This window comes from Lithobates pipiens, unplaced genomic scaffold (genome assembly GCF_037356315.1).
Source record: "Lithobates pipiens isolate NorthernLeopardFrog02 unplaced genomic scaffold, aLitPip1_a1.2 Scaffold_23, whole genome shotgun sequence".
Classification (NCBI taxonomy): domain Eukaryota; kingdom Metazoa; phylum Chordata; class Amphibia; order Anura; family Ranidae; genus Lithobates; species Lithobates pipiens.
In genome coordinates, this window is record NW_027507785.1 from 41984061 (window position 1) to 42003953 (window position 19893).

Genomic DNA, 19893 nt, shown 5'->3' on the forward strand with positions numbered 1-19893 from the left:
TGGATCCTGTTTACATCCCTGATCAGCTGTGATTGGACACTGTTGAGCATGGGGTAAAGAGCAACTGATTGGCTCTTTACCTCAATCTGTGCTCAGCAGTGTCTGGAACAAGCAGGCGCTTTTGGCGGGCGTCCCAGAACTAGCCATTCAGTTATGGCACGGTCGGCAAGTGGCACTAATCTTGTGCAGGTTTAAATAGTCCGCTTGGCAGTAGTGGACATGCCTGCCTATCCGCGTGTGTGCGTGCTTGTGCACAGGCACATTATCCTTACAGCTGGAGCAATGTTCTTGACACTAAACCAGTGATGGTGAACTTTGACACCCCAGATGTTTTGGAACTACATTTCCCATGATGCTCATGCACGCTCCAGTATAGTTGAGCATCATGGGAAATGTAGTTCCAAAACATCTGGGGTGCCAAGGTTCGCCATCACTGCACTAAACCATCACAGGGAACTTCAAATGGTAGACTTCATCATCAGCATTTTGTAACTGCGGGACTTTACAGGTGACTAGGAAAACTGTAAGAGCAGATGCAATTGTTTTCCAAAGGAAGGCCATAGTTTTTCTTTAACCACTTGACCTCTGAAACATTTACCCCCCTTTATGACCAGGTCATTTTTTTTTGCGATACAGCACTGCATTATTTTAACTGAATTTACGCGGTCATGCAATGCTGTACCCAAATTAAATGTATGTAATTTTCTTCCCACAAATAGAGATTTCTTTTAGTGGAATTTGATCACCACTGGGTTTGTTATTTTTTGTGCTACAAAAAAAGAACAACAATTTTATTGAACAAAAATAAAATAAAACAATACTTTTTACTTTCTGCTATAAAACATATCCCATAAAAAAAAAATCTAATTTCTTATAAGGCCAATATTCTGCTACATATTTTTGGTATTAAAAAAAATCCCAATTAGCATATATTGATTGGTTTGCACAAATGTTATAATGTCTACAAACTATGGGATATATACTGGAATGTTTATTCATTTATTTACTTTTTTTTTATACAAGTAATGGCAGCGATCATTGACTTAGAGCGGGACTGCAATATTGCAGAGGACAGTTTGACACTAACTGACACTTTTTGGGAACCAATACAGTGATAAAAATATGCACTGTTACTGCACTAATGATACTGGCAGGGAAGCGGTTAACATCAGGGGTGATCAAAGGGTTAAATGTGTGCCTAACCAGTGTTTGTGTGTACTATATGTGCTGCTTTTACTAAGGGAGGTGGTAGATTTTATTCCCTGCTTTGCAGGGACACAAAATCCATCACTTTCCCGCTGTCAGCTTTGCCTTGTTTACATAGGGAGAGGCCCGTTTTGCCGATCGGCTTGTGCTTTGTCAAATCACAGCAAAGATGCTCCACCGCACGTGCATCCCCTACAAGGAAGTGCCAGATCACATACTAGATATGTGATCTGGCACAGGAGAGCCGCTCTGCTGCCATATAGCTAAGTTAGGCGGTCGGCAAGGGTTTAAAGTATATCTGCGGACAACATATTCTATTCTTGTTTTGGGTAGACTTGGAAAAGAAGACATTATTTTGTGTGCTATCTGTATCCCATCAGTGAAATATCTCTCCCCTTCCTGTCACATACACACAACAGGAAGTGAGAGAACTTAGACACTAATCTTTGAATAATTGTTCCATGGTAAGATTTCCCCTCTCTTTCTGTTTCAGTGAAAACTCAATATTTTCCCTGACCTCCAGTCCCCATGATGTTAGTCTCTAGGACAAATAGACAATCAACACAAAATGTCATGTCACCAAAAACAGTATAATGACCTGGAACAATAAAGATGATTGGATGGTCACTGTGAAAGATGATAGCAATATGAGACTAATAGCTTGGCATCCCAAAAGGGATATATCCTGGCGCTGCTCCAAAGAACCAAGGAGATACCCTATCAAGTATCTCAACTTTATCACTCCCAATCGCCTTTTGGTGGAACTGTGGTCATGTAGGTAACCTCTACCATATTCTTTTGCCTTACAAGAGTCTCACGAATTTCTGTAACCAAGTGGTTCGCCTAATCTCCTCCGTTATCCTAATTCCTTCTAAATTCCACCTAATTTTTGCTTCATAGTTGTCCATATACTCAGGCATGTACTGGCCATAGGGACTATAGGGAGTTTCCCGGTGGGCCGATGGCTCAGTGGGCCGGTTTCAGTGACAGCCAGTGGCATCGCTGGGGGGACTTTTGGGGCTATAGCCCCGAATCTGGGGCCCATAGCCCCAAGTCAGTGCAGGAGTCCCCAACCACAAGGTCCCGGCCTACTACCTGCCCTCTTTCTGGTGACCCTGATATTAGGAGGGGCTCTCTGTGGACCCGGATGTAAGGGGGGGCTCTGTGGGGACCCAGTTGTAAGGGGTTGGCTCTGTAGGGACCCTAAGGTAAGGCAGATGATCTCTGGGGACTCTGATGTAAGAAGGGCTCTCTGGGGACCCTGATGTAAGGGGAAGGCTATAAGGGGACCCTGATATAAGGGGAGGCTCTCTGGGGACCCTGGTGTAAGTGGGGTGCTTTCTGGGAGCCCAGATGTAAGGAGGGGCTCTCTGGGGACCCAGATGTAAGGGGGGGGCTCTCTAGGGGCTTTTTTGCGCAACTGCGTACAGTTTCTATACTGTTTTTTGCGTGTTTGCAAAATTAAAGTGGGCCGGTCTGGATGAAGTCCAGGGCCAAATTTTTGTCCCAGTCCAGCCCTGCATATACTGTTGGCATCCAGAACCATAATAACCAGACACTGGAAGAAAGACTTTGCCCCTAATCCATCCGAAGTGGTTACTTTTATCATCCTTACTTATGAATACAAAAAAATCTTATCGTTGAGAGCTGGTATGATAGATAAGTTTGATTGTTCATGAAAACCGTGGTCCTCCTGGGTCAATACTTAATACAGTAAAACCTTGGTTAGAGAGTAACTTGGTTTAAGAGAGTTTTGCAAGACAAGCAAAATTTTTAAATACATTTTGACTTGATATACAAGCGATGTCTTTATATACAAGTAGCGTCATGTCACAACTGAGTATAAAAGAAAAGAGAGGCGCCTCTAAGTGTAGCAATATGGATACATTTAATGAAGGTACAACATTTAGCAAGTCACATGGTTGATGTTTAAAAGAGGCACATCAGTATGCAGGCATCCGAGGTAAAGTTGTCCACATAGACCATATCCCTCCCCACTATAGACGTCATCCCTTCCACAAGCGCTTCAAGCTTTGCTTTCAGATCGCTCTACTGCAGGGTAGTCTTCACGGTCACGATTGTAGACTGACAGCGGTGAGAGCTGGCGGTGCGGAGGATGGTCTATGTGGACATCTTTACCCCGGATACCTACATACTTAGATGTGCCTCTTTTAATTATCAACCATGTGAGTTGCGGAATGTTGTACCTTCATTAAATGTAACCATATTGCTACACTTAAAAGTGGCTCTCTCCTGTTTTATACTTTGTAGCTCCTGCTGGATTTTGCTTTTAATCCCCTTGTGGAGGCTTCCAATTGTGGATGGACATTTTATGGTTACACAACCTTTGTTACACAACATTGCTATATTATTTTTATATGGTCTATAAACTGAAGGACTTCTGAATAAATGGTTGTGGAACAAATCATCTGAGTTTCCATTATTTCTTATAGGAAAATTTTGCATTACAAGCATGTTTCCGTAACAAATTATGCTCGCAATCCAAGGTTTTACTGTAATGTAGATATTGTCACTGTCATTGAATTTCTTTGAGTTCGTACTATATTGCTTAACCCCCCTGGTGGTGTTCCCGAGTCTGGCTCGGGGTGGAAGTTTTGTACCAAAAGCGGTAACCTTGAGCCAGACTCGGGATCGCATTGCTGAATGCAGGAGGAGATTACTTACCTTCTCCCCTGGATCCAGCAATGTCCCCCCGCTGTACGAGCGGCTCGTCCTCCACCGGATCTATCACGGAGCCGATCTCCGTTCCCTGCGAGCGTTGCGACGCACGGGGACGGAGATCGGCGCCAAATTAAAAAAGTGAAACACACAGTATACATACAGTATAATGTAATCTTACAGATTACATTGCAGTATGTATTAATCTCACATCCCCTTTGTCCCTAGTGGTCTGCCCAGTGTCCTGCGTGTAGTTTTATAATATAAAAACTGTTCTTTATGCCTGGAAACTGGAGATTGTCCATAGTAACCAAAACTGTCACTTTACATCAAAAATGATTTTAGACCAGCTAGAAAACAGCGATAATAAATTGGAATCACTCGCATAATTGATCAATAGCGATTTGTGGGGAGATCCGTCATCAAATACTGAAAAGTAATGACAGTGACAATTCTGCAACTGAGCAAATTTCAGTGTTTTTGATTTGATTACATTATTGAATAATTTTTATTATTGTTATATTATTATTTGGTATAATTATTTATAGTTATTTATTATATTATAATTTATGATTTCATTTTTCAAACTTTATCATACCCGGGATGTCTACTAGACTCTGGTTTGAACAGATTTAAGTGAGTTATTCCTAAGAATTGCAGGACTATAATATAAAATGCCAAATTTTCATGCAAAATAATTGTACTGCTTTTAGCACCTAAAATCCGAAATAATCGTACCGCCAGGGAGGTTAAACCTCACGCATTTCATGATTTATCCAGACTGTTGTTGTACCTGATATATTTTACATACTGTCCTATATAATGTTATTTTCTTGATTTTTTGTACACTATCATCTCACCTTGTACGTATGTATAGCAGTGGCGGCTGCAACCTTCACCCCACTCACGGCCCATGGCACGGGGCCGAAAAAGCCCCCCCCCCCCCCACCCATCAGGCATCAAGCACCTACCCGATCTAAGGCTGGAGCTGTGGTCTCCTCTCCTCCTCGGGTGCGAGCAGCGGCTCCGGTGTCCACTCCTCCCAATAGGACCGCCTGATGCTTTGGCAAATCAGGAAACAGGTCTCACGGCCTGCCTCTTGATTGGCGGTGAGGAACGTTAGTGTGAAAAATAGCGAAAATGTATTTGCTATTGTTACACAATTGAGTGGGATCAGGGCGCACTCTCTGCGCCTCGAGCGCATCCTTTTTTTGAAGCCTATTAGAGCCTACGGCTCTAATCACGTGCTTCAAAAAACACGCCCCCACCCCCACCATAGGAATTCATGCACCCAGCGTCCTGGGCCGGGCACATGGATAGGGAAGCGATGGCAGGGATGGGGGGGGGGGGCGCCGCCCATGTGCCCTCAATGCATGTGCCGCCACTGATGTATAACCTAAAAAATGTATTGAACAAAGAACCAGGGAGTATCTGGTGGATACACAAAAGAAAGAGAAATGGGTGCTATTGAGTGTGCTTCACCCCTATTTCTCTTACTAGGAGAAGGTTTATCTTGCTAGCAGGGACACCGGCAGCAAAAAAATTGACAGGGGTTCTAATCCTTTCCCTCCTCTATCCAAAACTGAAAGCAAATGTTTTGGATTTGGATCCATCACAAACCCGTTTTTATATACCTGCAATAGATCTTTAAAAATGATCTCGTTCATAGGTGAATGTAACAGAGGTTTCACTTTAAGACCCAGCAAATTCCATTTACAATGATAGATGACACCCATTCACTTACCTTTATAATGACAGTAAATCTGTAATACTGGAAATTCTGTCCCTGGTTTCTTTGTAATGGCTTTGTAGGCTTCCTGCCACAGGCTGCATCAGAGGACAGATACTTGATGAAGTCAATCACAGTACTGATATTAAGCAACAAAGTCCTTGTCCCCGGTGTGTGTACACTCACTACACATCCTCGTACAGACACGAGAAGGTGGAGCTCTATGTCAGTGATTCAATTTAATTATAAGTGAATGATCAACTTCTATGTTTATGCAGAGCTGTTGGACACTGCGCAACCTTGTCTGTGAAAGTTCACTGTCCTCCGGAGCTCACTGGGATGGGAGGTAGGTCCTCTCTATATTTCTCTTTATATATTCATTCTTAAAATACTGACAGCTGTCATAGGGAACAGTCTCAGATCTTGCAAATTTGCCTTAAGAAACTGTCATCTTTGACAATTACCCCCAGTCTTATTCATCACCAACCTCCCCACAGAAGTCATTTTTTATTCTTAGCACCGATAAATGTTGATTGGGCTTTTGCAGTAAATATTTCAATTCAAAATGTGTTAAAGGGATCCATTCGAAAAGCCAAAAGCTTTTTTTTCCCCCAGATTATTTAAGTAATTTTAATCTCACAAAATAATCCTTTTTTATTTTTTTACGTAAAATAAGATTAGGTTAATAATAATTCTATTTAAATAATACAGCAGTTTGGAGGCAGGCTACTTTATATCTTAATGACCCTGGCACTGTGTCCCCTAACACTTCGCTATGGGGGATACCCTTCTTTATCACACCTAGGCTTCCTACCTAATCTGCAGATCTGGGCTAGGTATGGTGTTCTGGACATTGCGAAACACAATGGGGGTTATTTACTAAAGGCAAATCCACTTTACACTACAAGTGCAAAGTGAAATTGCACTGAAAGTGCACTTGGAAGTGCAGTCACTGTCGATTCGAGGGGGACATGCAAGGAAAATAAAAAACAGCATTTTAGCTTGCACATGATTAGATGATAAAATCAGCAGAGCTTGCCCTCATTTCAGATCTACCTCTCAGATTTACAGCGACTGCACTTCCAAGTGCACTTTCAGTGCAATTTCAAGTGCACTTTGGACTTGTAGTTTGCACTTGTAGTGCAAAGTGGATTTGGCTTTCGTAAATAACCCTCAGTATGCCTGAGGGACATCTTCTCTCATTAGTAGAGTTGAAGCGTCAATTTTGGCTTTTTCCCTGGATGTTCTTCAGGTTTTTACAGCTTAGGCATGCTGTTCAAGCGCAATTTCCTGTCCCTGTGGTAGAAAAGAAAGATAAGGTTGCACATCTCCAAAACAATCCAACATCGATTTTTTGATACATAAGAGTCATAATGACTACCATCAAGACAAAGACACAGGAGAGGTGACGCGTTTCACACTTGACTAGTGCTTCTTCAGGTTTTGAAGATAGATAGATAGATCTGCCTTAAAGCGGGATTGCACTGTGGAAAAAATATTAAAGGCCAGCAGCTACAAATACTGCAGCTGCTGACTTTTAATAAATGGACACTCACCTGTCCCGGGGTCCAGCGATGCCGGCAGTCGAGGCCGATCGAACGCTCGGCTCTCGACTGCTGCCGCCACCATTCTAGGTGAGGGAAACAGGAAGTGAAACGCTGCGGCTTCACTTTCCGGTTCCCTACTGCGCATGCGCGAGTTGCGCAGCGCAATAGGAATTGTCCGCGCTGTCTCTGGGACCCGTGTGTGTCCCAGCAGACAGCGCAGAGGGACAGGAAGAGGCATAGACTCCCGTGGGAGTCTATGCCCGGAATTGGGTGTAAATACCTGTCTTTGACAGGTATCTGCACCCCCCTTCCCTCTGAAAGGTGCCAATTGTGACACCGGAGGGGGGGAGGGTTCCGATCAGTGGAAGTTCCACTTTAGGGTGGAACCCCGCTTTAAATTGCGGCATTTTCCTGTAAGGAAAGTACACGATTTTTTGACACACTCCTGCTCACTGACTCATGGGAAATGATGACCCACATTTCCCAGGAGCACAGCCGCGGAGCCAGAATTGGCAGATTAGGAGCCACCACCTAGCAACAGGGCACAAGTATAAAGACTCTTTAGGTCTGGTATGGATATTAAGGGAAACCCTGTGCCAATCTTTTTTTTTAAATGGCATAGGGGTCCCGTCCAAAATCCATACCAGACTCTTCAGGTCTGGTATGGCTTTTAAGGGGAACTCCGCGCAAATTAGTTTTTTTAAATTTTGGTTTGGGGTTCCCGTTAATATTCATACCAGACCCAAAGGGCCTGGTAATGGACTGGGGGGCATCCCATACCATTTTTTTTTAATGATTTTTTTCTGTATTGCCAGGACCCGACAATTTATTATAGCCACGAGTAGTTTTAAATGACTTTTTTTCCTTTAGAAATGTCATTTTGCTCTCGGAAGGTTCTAAACATGGGAAAAATGTGACACTTTACAGGCATACTATATCGAGACCTCACAGGTAAGCATTATTAAAATCACTGCTCCTGAAAAAACGGACATTTTTAAAACTTTTTTTTGCATTGATACATGTCCCCTGGGGCAGGACCCAGGTCCCCAAACACTTTTTATGACAATAACTTGCATATTAACCATTAAAATTAGCACTTTTGATTTTTCACATTCCTGTCCCATAGACTTTAATGGTGTTCGCATGTTCAAACAAATTTTTTGCCTGTTCGCATGTTCTGCTGCGAACCAAACCGAGGGAGTATTTGGCTCATCCCTACTCCTGTGACCCGTTTTCAGGGGAGAACGTACTGAAGTCTGCTTTCTGCTGACATCACCAATATCAGTCCAGGCACCGTGTCATCCCGACTATGGGAGTCTGGATCCGCCAGGTGCCTGGACTGATAGCTGTCTCAGCCTCTTCAATGAGAAGAGAGCACTGTCAGTCACCGGCTCTCTGCTCTGCCCCTCCAGAGCTCACTGGAGCGCTGGGCTGTGGAGGGGGTGAGAGTGGCTGGCTCTGGCTCTTTATAGCTGGGATCTTCCAACAGCCTGGACAGGCTGAATGATGTCAGTCAACAGTGGCTGTCACAGGAGTGCAGAAATAACTGTACTCCTGTGCTCCATAGGAGAAGTAGGGTCAAAATGCTTTGGTCGTACTTCTCCTACAATTTAAGTCTGTAGGAGAAGTTTAGAGGGCAATAAATCTACACTGCTAAGACAACTAAGCAGAGTTGGTACGGGGGGATGGGGGGCGAAAGGGGTGGATCTCCTGGGCGGTACAATTTATTGGGGGTGGGGGGGCACAGTGAAGTGCCCATTTAAAACAGCCATCATTAGTTTGCTGGGACCATGGGTTTCCTCCGGAAACCAGTGGCGCTGCGTGCGTGTGCCTGCCCCCTGCTCCTCACTGCAGGTCTCGCAGTTGACAGAAGACCAGCTTGCTCTCATGGGCCGTGAGTAGGGGTGTGGCGTCACTTGCCCGCCCCACGGCTCACCCCCCTGCTACTCTCGGTTCCTGGGTCCTGGCTCTCCATATCTTGCAGTTTCCGCCCCTTTGGTATTTCAGTTGTGCCCTCCTGCATTCAAAGTATGTGGGCCACATGTTAACCAGTGATCACTAATGGGCATATTTTTATTGTGCACACTGCTGGGCATATTTTGTTAAAGGTCACACTGATGGGCACCTTTTTTTTAATGTTAAGGGGCACTCTGATGGACACATTTTATTTTAAGGGGCATGCTGATGGGTATATTTTTAATGTGCACACTGATGGGCATATTATCTTAAGGGGCACACTGATGGACACATTTTGGTGTGCCCATCAGAGTGCCTCTTAACATGAAATGTGCCCATCAGCGTGTACATTAAAAATATACCCATCAGCGCGCCCCTTAAAATAAAATGTGCCCATCAGAGTGCTCCTTAACATAAAAGGTGTCCATCAGCATGACCCTTATTTTATGTTAAGGGGCACGCTGATGGGCACATTTTATTTTAAGAGCAAAACTGATGGGCAATTTTGTATTAAGGGGCACTCTTATGGGCAGATTTTACGTTAAGGGGCATGTTTTGTTGTGCCCATCAGAGTGCCCCTTACTATAAAATGTGCCATCAGAGTGCCCCTTAACATACAATTTGCCCATCAGAGTGTCCCTTAATATTATAATAATAAGTATATTCTTGTTTTGAAACGACATTGATTCTTTATTAAAAGGGGGGGGGGTGCAGTTTGACATCTTCGCCCAGGGCACCAAATGACCTTGCCCCAGCACTGCAACAAAGTAAATGCTTTTTATTGCACAGAGAAGGATGTGTGATGCAATGGGGTTGATTTACTAATGCCAAATAGACAGTGCACTTTGCAGGTGCAGTTGGTCCGGAGCTTAGTCAACGAGGGGAGGCGCTGATGAATTCCATCATCCAAATCATGTGCAAGCAAAACATGCTCCTATGTTATTTTTGCATATGATTGGTTATTCTTTGTAAAGTGAAGCTTCACCTCCTTTACTAAGATCTGGAGCAACTGCACTTACAGAGTGCACAGGCTATTCGCCTTTAGTAAATCAGCCCCAATGATTGCATGATCATTTTTTTCTGCACAGTTTGAAAAATGTGCAAAAAAACCCATTTAAAGGGATTGTAAAGTTATGTTTGTTATTTAAAAAAAAAAAAATATTGTTATACTTACCTCCACTGTGCAGCTCATTTTGCACAGAGTGGCCCCGAACCTGCTCTTCCTGGGTCCCTCGGCGGCTGTCTCGGCTTCTTCACGCAGGTACTTCTCACGTTCATGCGAGCTCCCTTGCATGGTGAGAAGCATCTGCGGGCGCGCTCCCGTGATACAGCCGGCGGCTATAGCCGCTCGCTGTATCACACGGCCCCGCCTCCCCGGCGCTCCGCGTCAGTGGATGTGATTGATCCATCCATCCACTCCAGCCAATCAGCGGCCAGGCTAAACGGTGGAAAGGATGTCGGGGGACAAGCGCGGGACTTTCAAGGGGTGAGGTAAGTAAAACGGGGGGGCTGGGGGCGCAGGCACTGGCAGATGTTTTTTCACCTTAATGCATAGAATGCATTAAGGTGAAAAAACATTTACCTTTACAACCCCTTTAAATATACCACACATGCCACATAAAAATGAATGACAACCTTTTCCACTTTGATCCTTAAAAATGTATGGAAAATGATTTTAAAAATTGCCTGCAATTGGATATTTACTAGATACAACTGGAATATCAATCCGATTATCTTAGTGAACTGTATTACTTGGTCGTACAGAATTTTGCATGAACTAATACTGCATAAACAGACTTTCAATACTGAGAAAATCTCACACACACACACAATACACATGCAGTCATGCCAGACAAACTTGGAAATATGTGTCCGGGTGCTGCAAATGTCATAAATATCAGAACTAGACTCACATCCCTAATTGTCTTATGATGGAAAATAGACAACAAAAGAGAAAATTAGTAAGACTCCACCTGGAATATGCAGTTCAGTTTTGGGCACCAGTTCACAAAAAGGACATGTGGGAACTGGAGAAAGAAGGGCAACCAAACTGATAAGAGGCATGGAGGAGCTCAGCTATGATAAGAGGAGATATGATTGTATAAATACATAAGGGGTCCATATAGTGATCTTGGTGTTGAGGTATTCACTTTAAGGTCATCACAGAGGACAAGGAGGCACCCTTTACGTCTGGAGGAAAAAGAGATTTCATCTCCAAATACGGAAAGGTTTCTTCACAGTAAAAGCTGTGAAAATATGGAATAGACTCCTTCAAGAGCTGGTTCTGGCCAGCTCAGTAGATTGCTTTAAGAAAGGCCTGGATTATTTCCTAAATGTACATAATATAACTGGATACTAACATTTATAGGTAAAGTTAATCTAGGGAATAAATTGTCTCTTGGGGGATCAGGAAGGAATTGTTTCCCCTGCTGGAGCAAATTCGATCAAGCTTTGCTGTTTTTTTTCTTTTATTGGTTCAACTAGATGGACTTTTTTTTTCAGCCAAACTAATTATGTAAAATTTGTACAATGCAAAATGGCAAAGGACCTCCAGCTCTGCAGATTTTAATAATGGTGTTGATCTGTTGCAAAGATTGGGGTATTAGACATTAACCAAGTCGGTGATCAATTTAAAGTTGCATGTTTCATAACACTTTATTATATCTGGGGGAAGACAGTGTAACATTCTGTGGATCATCTGAAACAGCTAGGACCCAGTCTCACTGATACATTACAGTAACGTGATGAAATGAGTGTGATTTTGAATGGCACTCCAACGTACTCGTACATTGTGGTGAACTTTCTTAAAAGAACAGGATCATGTCCAATTTTTTAATGCATTAAAGTATGCTGCCAGCCTATTCAAAATGAATAGGCTGACTTAACTTTGCCCATGATCAGATAACGCGTATAACACGCATTAGCGCATGGTGAATGGTCCTTGATGTGGATGAAGCTTAGCTCATCAGTGGCTCATTAATCCTTTGCATTGCAACACAGATAAAACCTATGACTCTCTATAGCGTGAACTACAAAGTAGCTTGTAGAACTGACTTTTCATGAATAGCATGTTGGCTGTGTAACTTACACCTGTTATCATTATCAATTTTACTTGTATGATTCTGCTCCAACCCTTTTCCTTATAGACGTTAGACAACAGTTGTCCATGCATGCGGTTGGAAGTAAATTCTCTTATGCCTCGTACACACGATTGGACTTTCCACCAACAAAACCGTGGAATTTTGTCCGAAGGGCGTTGGCTCAAACTTGTCTTGCATACACACGGCCACACAAATGTTGGCCAACAATTACGAACATACTGATGTACTAGACGCACTACTTGGTTTTTCAAATCTTTAGCGCCACCCTTTGGGCTCCTTCTGCTAATTTCGTGTTAGTAGAAGTTTGGTGAGTGTTGATTCGCACTTTTAATTTCACGCTTTTCAGTTCGTGCTTTTCGGGTTAATTTCTGAACGGCCGTTTGTCAACCAGGCATGTTGTGGAATCGGAGGGGATAACGTGTTATTTATTATTAGCCTTGGAGTTATTGCTTTGACATTATTTTTTGGTTGAATAATGATTTGATTTGGTATATTTTCTATATTTTTGGATGCATAGAATGCACTTCTTGGTTGAGTTCTATTGGCAGATAGCATGTCTGATTTTATTTGATTTCTTTTTTTAATGCACAATAAAAATATTGTGTAGACTAATACTTGGCTATGTTTTCTTATTTCAAATGACAGTTTGGGAGTAGGCAGTTACATTTTAACCACTAAATTACTTAGAACCCCCAAACATTTTATATTGTTTTTTTTCTAACACCCTAGAGAATAAAATGGCGGTCATTGAAATACTTTTTTTTCACACCGTATTTGCGCAGTGGTCTTACAAGCGCACTTTTTTTGGAAAAAATTCACTTTTTTGAATAAAAAAATAAGACAACAGTAAAATTAGCCCAATTTTTTTTTATATTGTGAAAGATAATGGTACGCCGAGTAAATTGATACCCAACATGTCACTCTTCAAAATTGCGCCCGCTCGTGGAATGGCGTCAAACTTTTAGCCTCAAAAATCTCCATAAGCGACATTTAAAAAATTCTACAGGTTGCATTTTTTGCGTTACAGAGGAGGTCTAGGGCTAGAATTATTGCTCTCGCTCTACCGATTGCGGCAAAACCTCACATATGTGGTTTGACCACCGTTTTCATATGCGGGCGCTACTCACGTATGCGCTCGCTTCTGTGTGCAAGCTCGTCGTGACGGGGTGTTTTTAAAAAAAATTTTTTTTTTCTTATTTATTTTAATTGATTTTATTTATTTTTACACTGTTTAAAAAAAAAAAATGGATCACTTTTATTCCTATTACAAGGAATGTAAACATCCCTTGTAATAGAAAAAAGCATGACAGGTCCTCTTAAATATGAGATCTGGGGTCAAAAAGTCCTCAGATCTCATATTTGGGCTAAAATGCAAAAAAAAAAAAAAAAGAAAATCTGACATTTAAAAAAAATATACCTTTAAGAGGTATGGGCGGAAGTAACGTTTTGACGTCGCTTCCGCCCTCCTATGGTATAGAGACGAGTGGGGGCCATCTTAGCCTCACTTGTCTCTATGCCCAGCAGATGAAAGGACCCGATCGCCTCCGCCGCTACCGACGGCTCTGGTAAGCGGCGGAAGGTGCAGGAGGGCGGCGGGAGGGGGGGTGGCACCTCTCCCGCCGCCGATAGCGGTGATCTCACGGCGAATCCGCCGCGGAGACCACCGTTATCGTACAGCCGACCGCCGCCTGAAGAGATGGATATCTCGGTTGTGGCAGCAGCTGCTGCCGTTACCGAGATATCCCTCTTCAAAAATAGGACGTACATCGTCGTGCGGCGGTTGGCAAGTGGTTAAAAAATACAATGTAAAATTAACAAGGGACACCAACATAGCTGTATCTTTGATCTTAAAAAAAAAAATGCCCAAAGGAAATAAAAATAAAGCATAATAATATTATTCTTGATATCACTAGAAAAAAAAGCCTTTGAAAATTTGTTTGCAATAATCCATCAGTATCACCAACAAAGCAGCTTCATTATTATCCCATTAAAGAAGAAGAGAACTGTCCACTGCATTTGGAGTTTTCATAATTTGCCACATCACAAATGTTCTCCATTACACATGTTAGTTTGTGTACACACGCTCGGAAAATCCGACACACACATTTGTCCATGATTTGTCCATTTGTAAACCTGCTAGCCAACATTTGTTGGCAGAAAGTCCAACAACAATTGTCCGATGGAGCGTACACACGGTCAGTATTTACCGCCAACAGCCTGACATCCAACATTTCCCGTTGGAAAGTCCGATCGTGTGTACGGGGTTTTAGTGCATGAAGCTTCAAAGTTTTGGATAGTATGTGAAAGATTGGACCCTCTGTTAAATGTTATATTGCTGTCTGTATCACCATTGGGTACATTTACCTCTTTATTTATTTTTTGGTGACCATTGTCACTGAGACAGAAAATAAAGAGAAATGCTAAATTTTAGATTCGTCATCAGAGTAAATATTAGGATTAATCATCAACTGAGGACAAATGTCTGAGTGACAACTGTATAAAATGGAAATTCCCGTTTTGTGAGATTTTCTCTAATTTCCTGTTATGTCTCTATTACACAGGCAGCAAAAATAACCTCCAAATGGGTTTTTACCCTTTCTTAACCTCTCCAATTAAAAGAAAAATAAGGTTTTGTGTTTACTGTAGGTCTTAAAATTTTTATGGATACAACAACCCCTAAGGCCATATCTCCTATTCAGTGCCAGAACAAAACTGTTTTTCTTTCATGTACATTAGTGACAAGTGTTGAGTAGACTACTTATATGCTATTACTGTGGTTTGGAGCTTGGGCAGGGACAGTGACTCTATTCATATCCTAAAGTCCTAGGTTTTAGTATAAACTTGGCAACATACAACAAGCTCTTCTTTTGCAAGAAGGGACTTTTGGCACCATTCCCAGGGTGAGGAACATCTAAGCCCAGTTGAGGCATCATCTGCGATCCAAGTCACAGCAACAGTTAAGGGTGCCCTCTTCCTTCGCACCAAACCGAGTCATAACTAGAAACCATGAAAGGCCCACCTGAGCCCCGGCTGGGGCCCTTTCCTCCAAGCCCAGTGGCAGAAAGCAAGTTCTACCACTGGTGTCAGTAATTTTTTTCATTTTTGTTATTTTATTTTTCAAATACATTTTTACCATTTTTTTATTTTTTTGTTACAGTTACATTTCTTTATTATTTATTTTTTAGAAGCCCCGTTTGGTGAAATATCAGGGGTCTAAACAGACCTCTGATGTTTCACCTTGGAGACAGAGAAAGGAGATTGAGGGCACAGGAGTTGTTTTACTAACTCTGGAGAATGCAAAATGTGGTGCAGCTCTGTATATAAACCAATCTAAGCTCCAAGGTTTTATTGTTACATAGTTAGATAGTAGGCGAGGTTGAAAAAAGACACAAGTCCATCAAAGTCCAACCTATGTGTGTGATTTTATGTTAGTATTACATTGTGTATCCCTGTATGTTGTGGTCGTTCAGTTGCTTATCTAATAGTTTTTGGAAACTATGGATGCTCCCCGCTGGGACCACCACCTGTGGAAGGGAATTTCACATCCTTACCACTCTTACAGTAAAGATCCCTCTACGCAGTTTAAAGTTAAACCGCTTTTCTTGAATTTTTAATGAATGGCCGCGTGTCTTATTAAATTCCCTTTCGCAGAAAAGTGTTATCCCTATTGTGGAGTCACCAGTACGGTTTTTGAAATCATATCCCCTCCCAAGCGTCTCTTCTCCAGAGAGAATAAGTTCAGTGCTTGTAATCTTTCCTCATAACAAAGATCCTCCAGACCCTTTATTAGTTTTGTTGCACTTATTTGTACTCGCTCCATTTCCAGCACATTCTTCCTGAGAACTGGTGCCCAGAACTGGACGGCATACTCCAGGGGAGGCTGGACCAGAGTCTTGTAGAGTAAGAGAATTATCGCTTTATCTCTGGAGTTAATCTGCTTTTTAACCACTTCACACAAATGACGGTACCCGTACATTGGTACTTTGGCGCTAAATACCAGGGTTATGGCAGCAGCTAGCGGATTTGCTGCAAGATCACTTTTATTGGCAGCGGGAGAGGTGCTCACCCCCCTCCCGCCGGTCTTCTCCGCCGCTTACCGGACCCGCCGGTAGCGACGGAGATGATTGCGTGCTTTCCCGTGGATGCCTGGCTGTCGACTGAGGAGAAGATGTCTCCCACTTGGCTCCATGGCATGGGAGGACGGAGGCGACATCAAATGTCACTTCCACCCATAGCTCTAAAAGGAGAAATTTTTCCATTTTTTTTTTTCAATTATTTTGTGTAAATATGAGATCTGAGGTCTTTTGGACCCTAGATCTCATACTTAAGAGGTACTGTCATGCTTTTTTTCTTTAAAAAAAAGGTGCGCTTGTAAGACTGCTGCGCAAATACTTGTGACAGAAAGTATTGCAATGACCGACATTTTATTCTCTAGGGTGTTAGAAAAACACACATTATATATATATATATATATATATATATATATATAGATATCTATATATGATATAGATATATATATATATATATCTATATCTATATATCTATATATCTATATATCTATATATCTATATATCTCTATATATATATATATATATATATATATATATAATATTTGGGGGTTTTAAGTTATTTTCCAAACAAAAAAAAAATATTTTAACTTGTGAACAACAAGTGTAAAATAAGAGGCTTGGGCTGAAGTGGTTATTGCATATTCTGTTTGCTTTGTTAGCAGCAGCTTGGCATTGCATGCCATTGCTGAGCCTATCATCTTATAGGACCCCCAGGTCCTTTTCCATCCTAGATTCCTCCAGAGGTTCTCCCCCCAATGAGTAGATTGCATTCATATTTTTGCCACCCAAATGCAATTATTTTACATTTTCCTAAAAATTGTCAAAGCTTAATTGAACAAGCCGAAGTTAGAAGCTGATTGGCTTCCATGCACAGCTGCACCATATTTCGCACTCTCAGATTTTAGTAAATCAACCCCACAGCCCTCGATTTCCATCTCTGCATCCTCAGCAATTGAAAGGAATAACTCTGTACAGAGCTTCCCATTCATTCACCAACGAAAGCTTAGTAAATACAATTTACTATGCTTCAGTTATGAGTGGACAGTCAGTGCTCGATACCGATCACTGACTCTGTCCATTCAGAAAATGGTCTCCATCCTGACACATCCCTCGCAGCAGCTGGTGGGGGAGGGCAGGATCCAGCAGCACTGTGGGGGGGGGGGGGGAGGCAGGAGAGCACACTGGGGGGCGGGAGGGGCAGCAGGACCCGGATAGGAAGGGCAGTGGGCGGGATGTAAAGAGACTGATCCCCTCCATTTTCTTCCTGCATCCAGGAAGGAGAGTAGGAGAAGAAGGATTTCAGCAGCTGCAGAGGGGAAAATTTAGAGGATTGGTTTCTCTATATAAGGTTGGATTCACACCTATGCAGTTTTAGTGCTTTTTGCATTTTACAGATTTGCACTACAGTCTATTTAACATGGTTTCCTATGGAACACGTTCTGTAGTGCAAATCTGCAAAATGCAAAAAGCACTAAAAATGCATAGGTGTGAATCCAGCCTTAGGCTCCTCCTATACCGGTGTACAGGAGTCTGCACGGGCCCCCTGGAGCTTAGGGTCAAGTTGCCTGTAGTTACGCCACTGCACCAAACCCATGATTTTATCCAGGAGGAACTTCAGACCAGCTACAGCAAAACCAGTGGCCTTGGGAGCAATAAAACGCAACGTTGTGCTGTATGTTAGAAACTGAGGGTGAATTAAAGGCAGCATTCTCTTACACAGCTACAAACATTTAAAAAATGAATAAGAACAAATGGTTTCATCACTTACTTCCTCTCTGTTGTAAAACAAATTAGTTACATTACAAAATCATTTTGGCAACAGTTTTGAGCCGTATATACAGCCCCTTGTCATTCCAACAAGTTGCATCCATAACGATTGCAATTAGGTAACCCAGATATTACTTTCATTCAAAAACATTAACCCATCGCTAATCCTATACTTATACAAATAACAATGTACCGAACATGATCTTAAAGTGGTTGTAAACCCTTACAGACCACTTTGAACTACAGGTAAGCCTAGATTAAGGCTTACCTGTAGGCCCAAGAAATATCTCCTCAACTCCTAAAATACGAGGAAAACTAAAACAACGCAGATGACTAAAATACAACTAAAACTAAAATATAATTTTAGTCAAAAGGCTATGACTAAAACGAAATCAAAATTTGATGTCAAAATTAACACTGAGGCCGCGTACACACGTGCGGATTGTCTGCCCAACTAAGTTCGTCAGACAATCCGACAGACAGTCCGTCCAAACTTTTGAATGAACGGACTTGCCCACACACGGCACTTTTTGAGCGGACTAATACGGCGGACTAAGTCCGCCAGACAATCCGCTCTACTTTTGAAATGAACGGACTCGCCCACACACGGGGAGGAAAGTCCGCTCATTTCGAGCGCGTCTCCAGGTAGGCGGGGCCCGCGAAGGAGACGTCGCTGGCCCCGCCGCCTGATATGGACTTAAAGGGGAACCCCAACGCCGAAAAAAATCGGCGTGGGGGTGCCCCCCAAGTCCACAACAGACCCTTGTCCGAGCACGCTACCCGGCCGGCCAGGAAAGGGGGGCGAGCGAGCGCCCCCCCCTCCTGAGCCGTACCAGGCCGCGTGCCCTCAACATGGGGGGTGCCTTGGGGGAAGGGGGGGCCGCGCGGCCCCCCCACCCCAAAGCACCTTGTCCCCATGTTGATGAGGACAAGGGCCTCTTCCCGACAACCCTGGCCGTTGGTTGTCGGGGTCTGCGGGCGGGGGGCTTATCGGAATCCGGGAGCCCCCTTTAATAAGGGGGCCCCCGGATACCGGCCCCCCACCCTATGTGAATGAGTATGGGGTACAATGTACCCCTACCCATTCACCTGTAAAATAAAAGTACCAAAAAAAAACACAACACACGAGATAAAATATTTTATTGCACAGCTCCGGGGGTCTTCCGTCTTCGGGGGTCTTCTCGCCGGACTCCTCCGCTATCTTCTTGTAGCTCTTTTGCTAGCGGAGGAGTCCGGCTTTCTTCCTCCCCGCCGCCGGCCTCTTCTCCCGACTTCAGGGGTCTTGTCCCCCTCTTCGGTTCTTCTGCCGGGCCACCGCGCCTTCTTATAGCTCTTTTACAGGCGGTGGCCCGGTCTTCTGTCAAGGGATCCCACATCCATAGAAAATTCAATCAGTTACATCAGCATCAGGTGCTTGATAGCTGCTGATCCAAGACTGATTAATTTTTATGAATGTGAGCCTATCGATGGAGTCTGTGGACAGGCACACTCTATGATCCGTTACAAACCATCCAGCATCACTAAAAGTGCGTTCAGAAAGAACCCTGGATGCAGGACAGACCAGTAGCTCAATTGCATATTGAGCAAGTTCTGGGCAGTGGTCCATCCTCAAGACCCAGTAACCCAGTGGATGCTCTGTTGGAAAGGTCTCCAAGTCTGCTCTTGCTCCTAGATATTCCTGCACCATGTAATGTAGAGGCTGGTGATGGTTGCTTGAAAGATCAGACCTTGGCGCTGAGGACAGGAAAATTGTTTAAAGGCATCGGTCAGCCAGCCACCTTCTCCACCGCTCTTCCTCTGACTGAATGAAGCCTCAGCAACACGTGGCCAGCACCAGG

At 43.2% G+C, this 19893-nt stretch overlaps 1 protein-coding gene across 2 annotated transcripts in view; it reads left to right on the top strand.

Moving 5' to 3' along the window:
* The first annotated feature begins 5798 nt into the window (after positions 1 to 5798).
* LOC143927403 (P2Y purinoceptor 2-like) overlaps positions 5799 to 19893 on the top strand; it is a 60680-nt gene continuing 46585 nt past the window's right edge. The window contains exon 1 of one of the 2 annotated variants that reach the window (XM_077451466.1): positions 5799 to 5960. In XM_077451466.1, coding sequence (XP_077307592.1) covers positions 5881 to 5960 — 80 coding nt within the window. In that variant the 5' untranslated portion in view covers positions 5799 to 5880. The remainder of the gene's footprint in view (positions 5961 to 19893) is intronic. The other variant, XM_077451468.1, reaches the window with a different exon arrangement.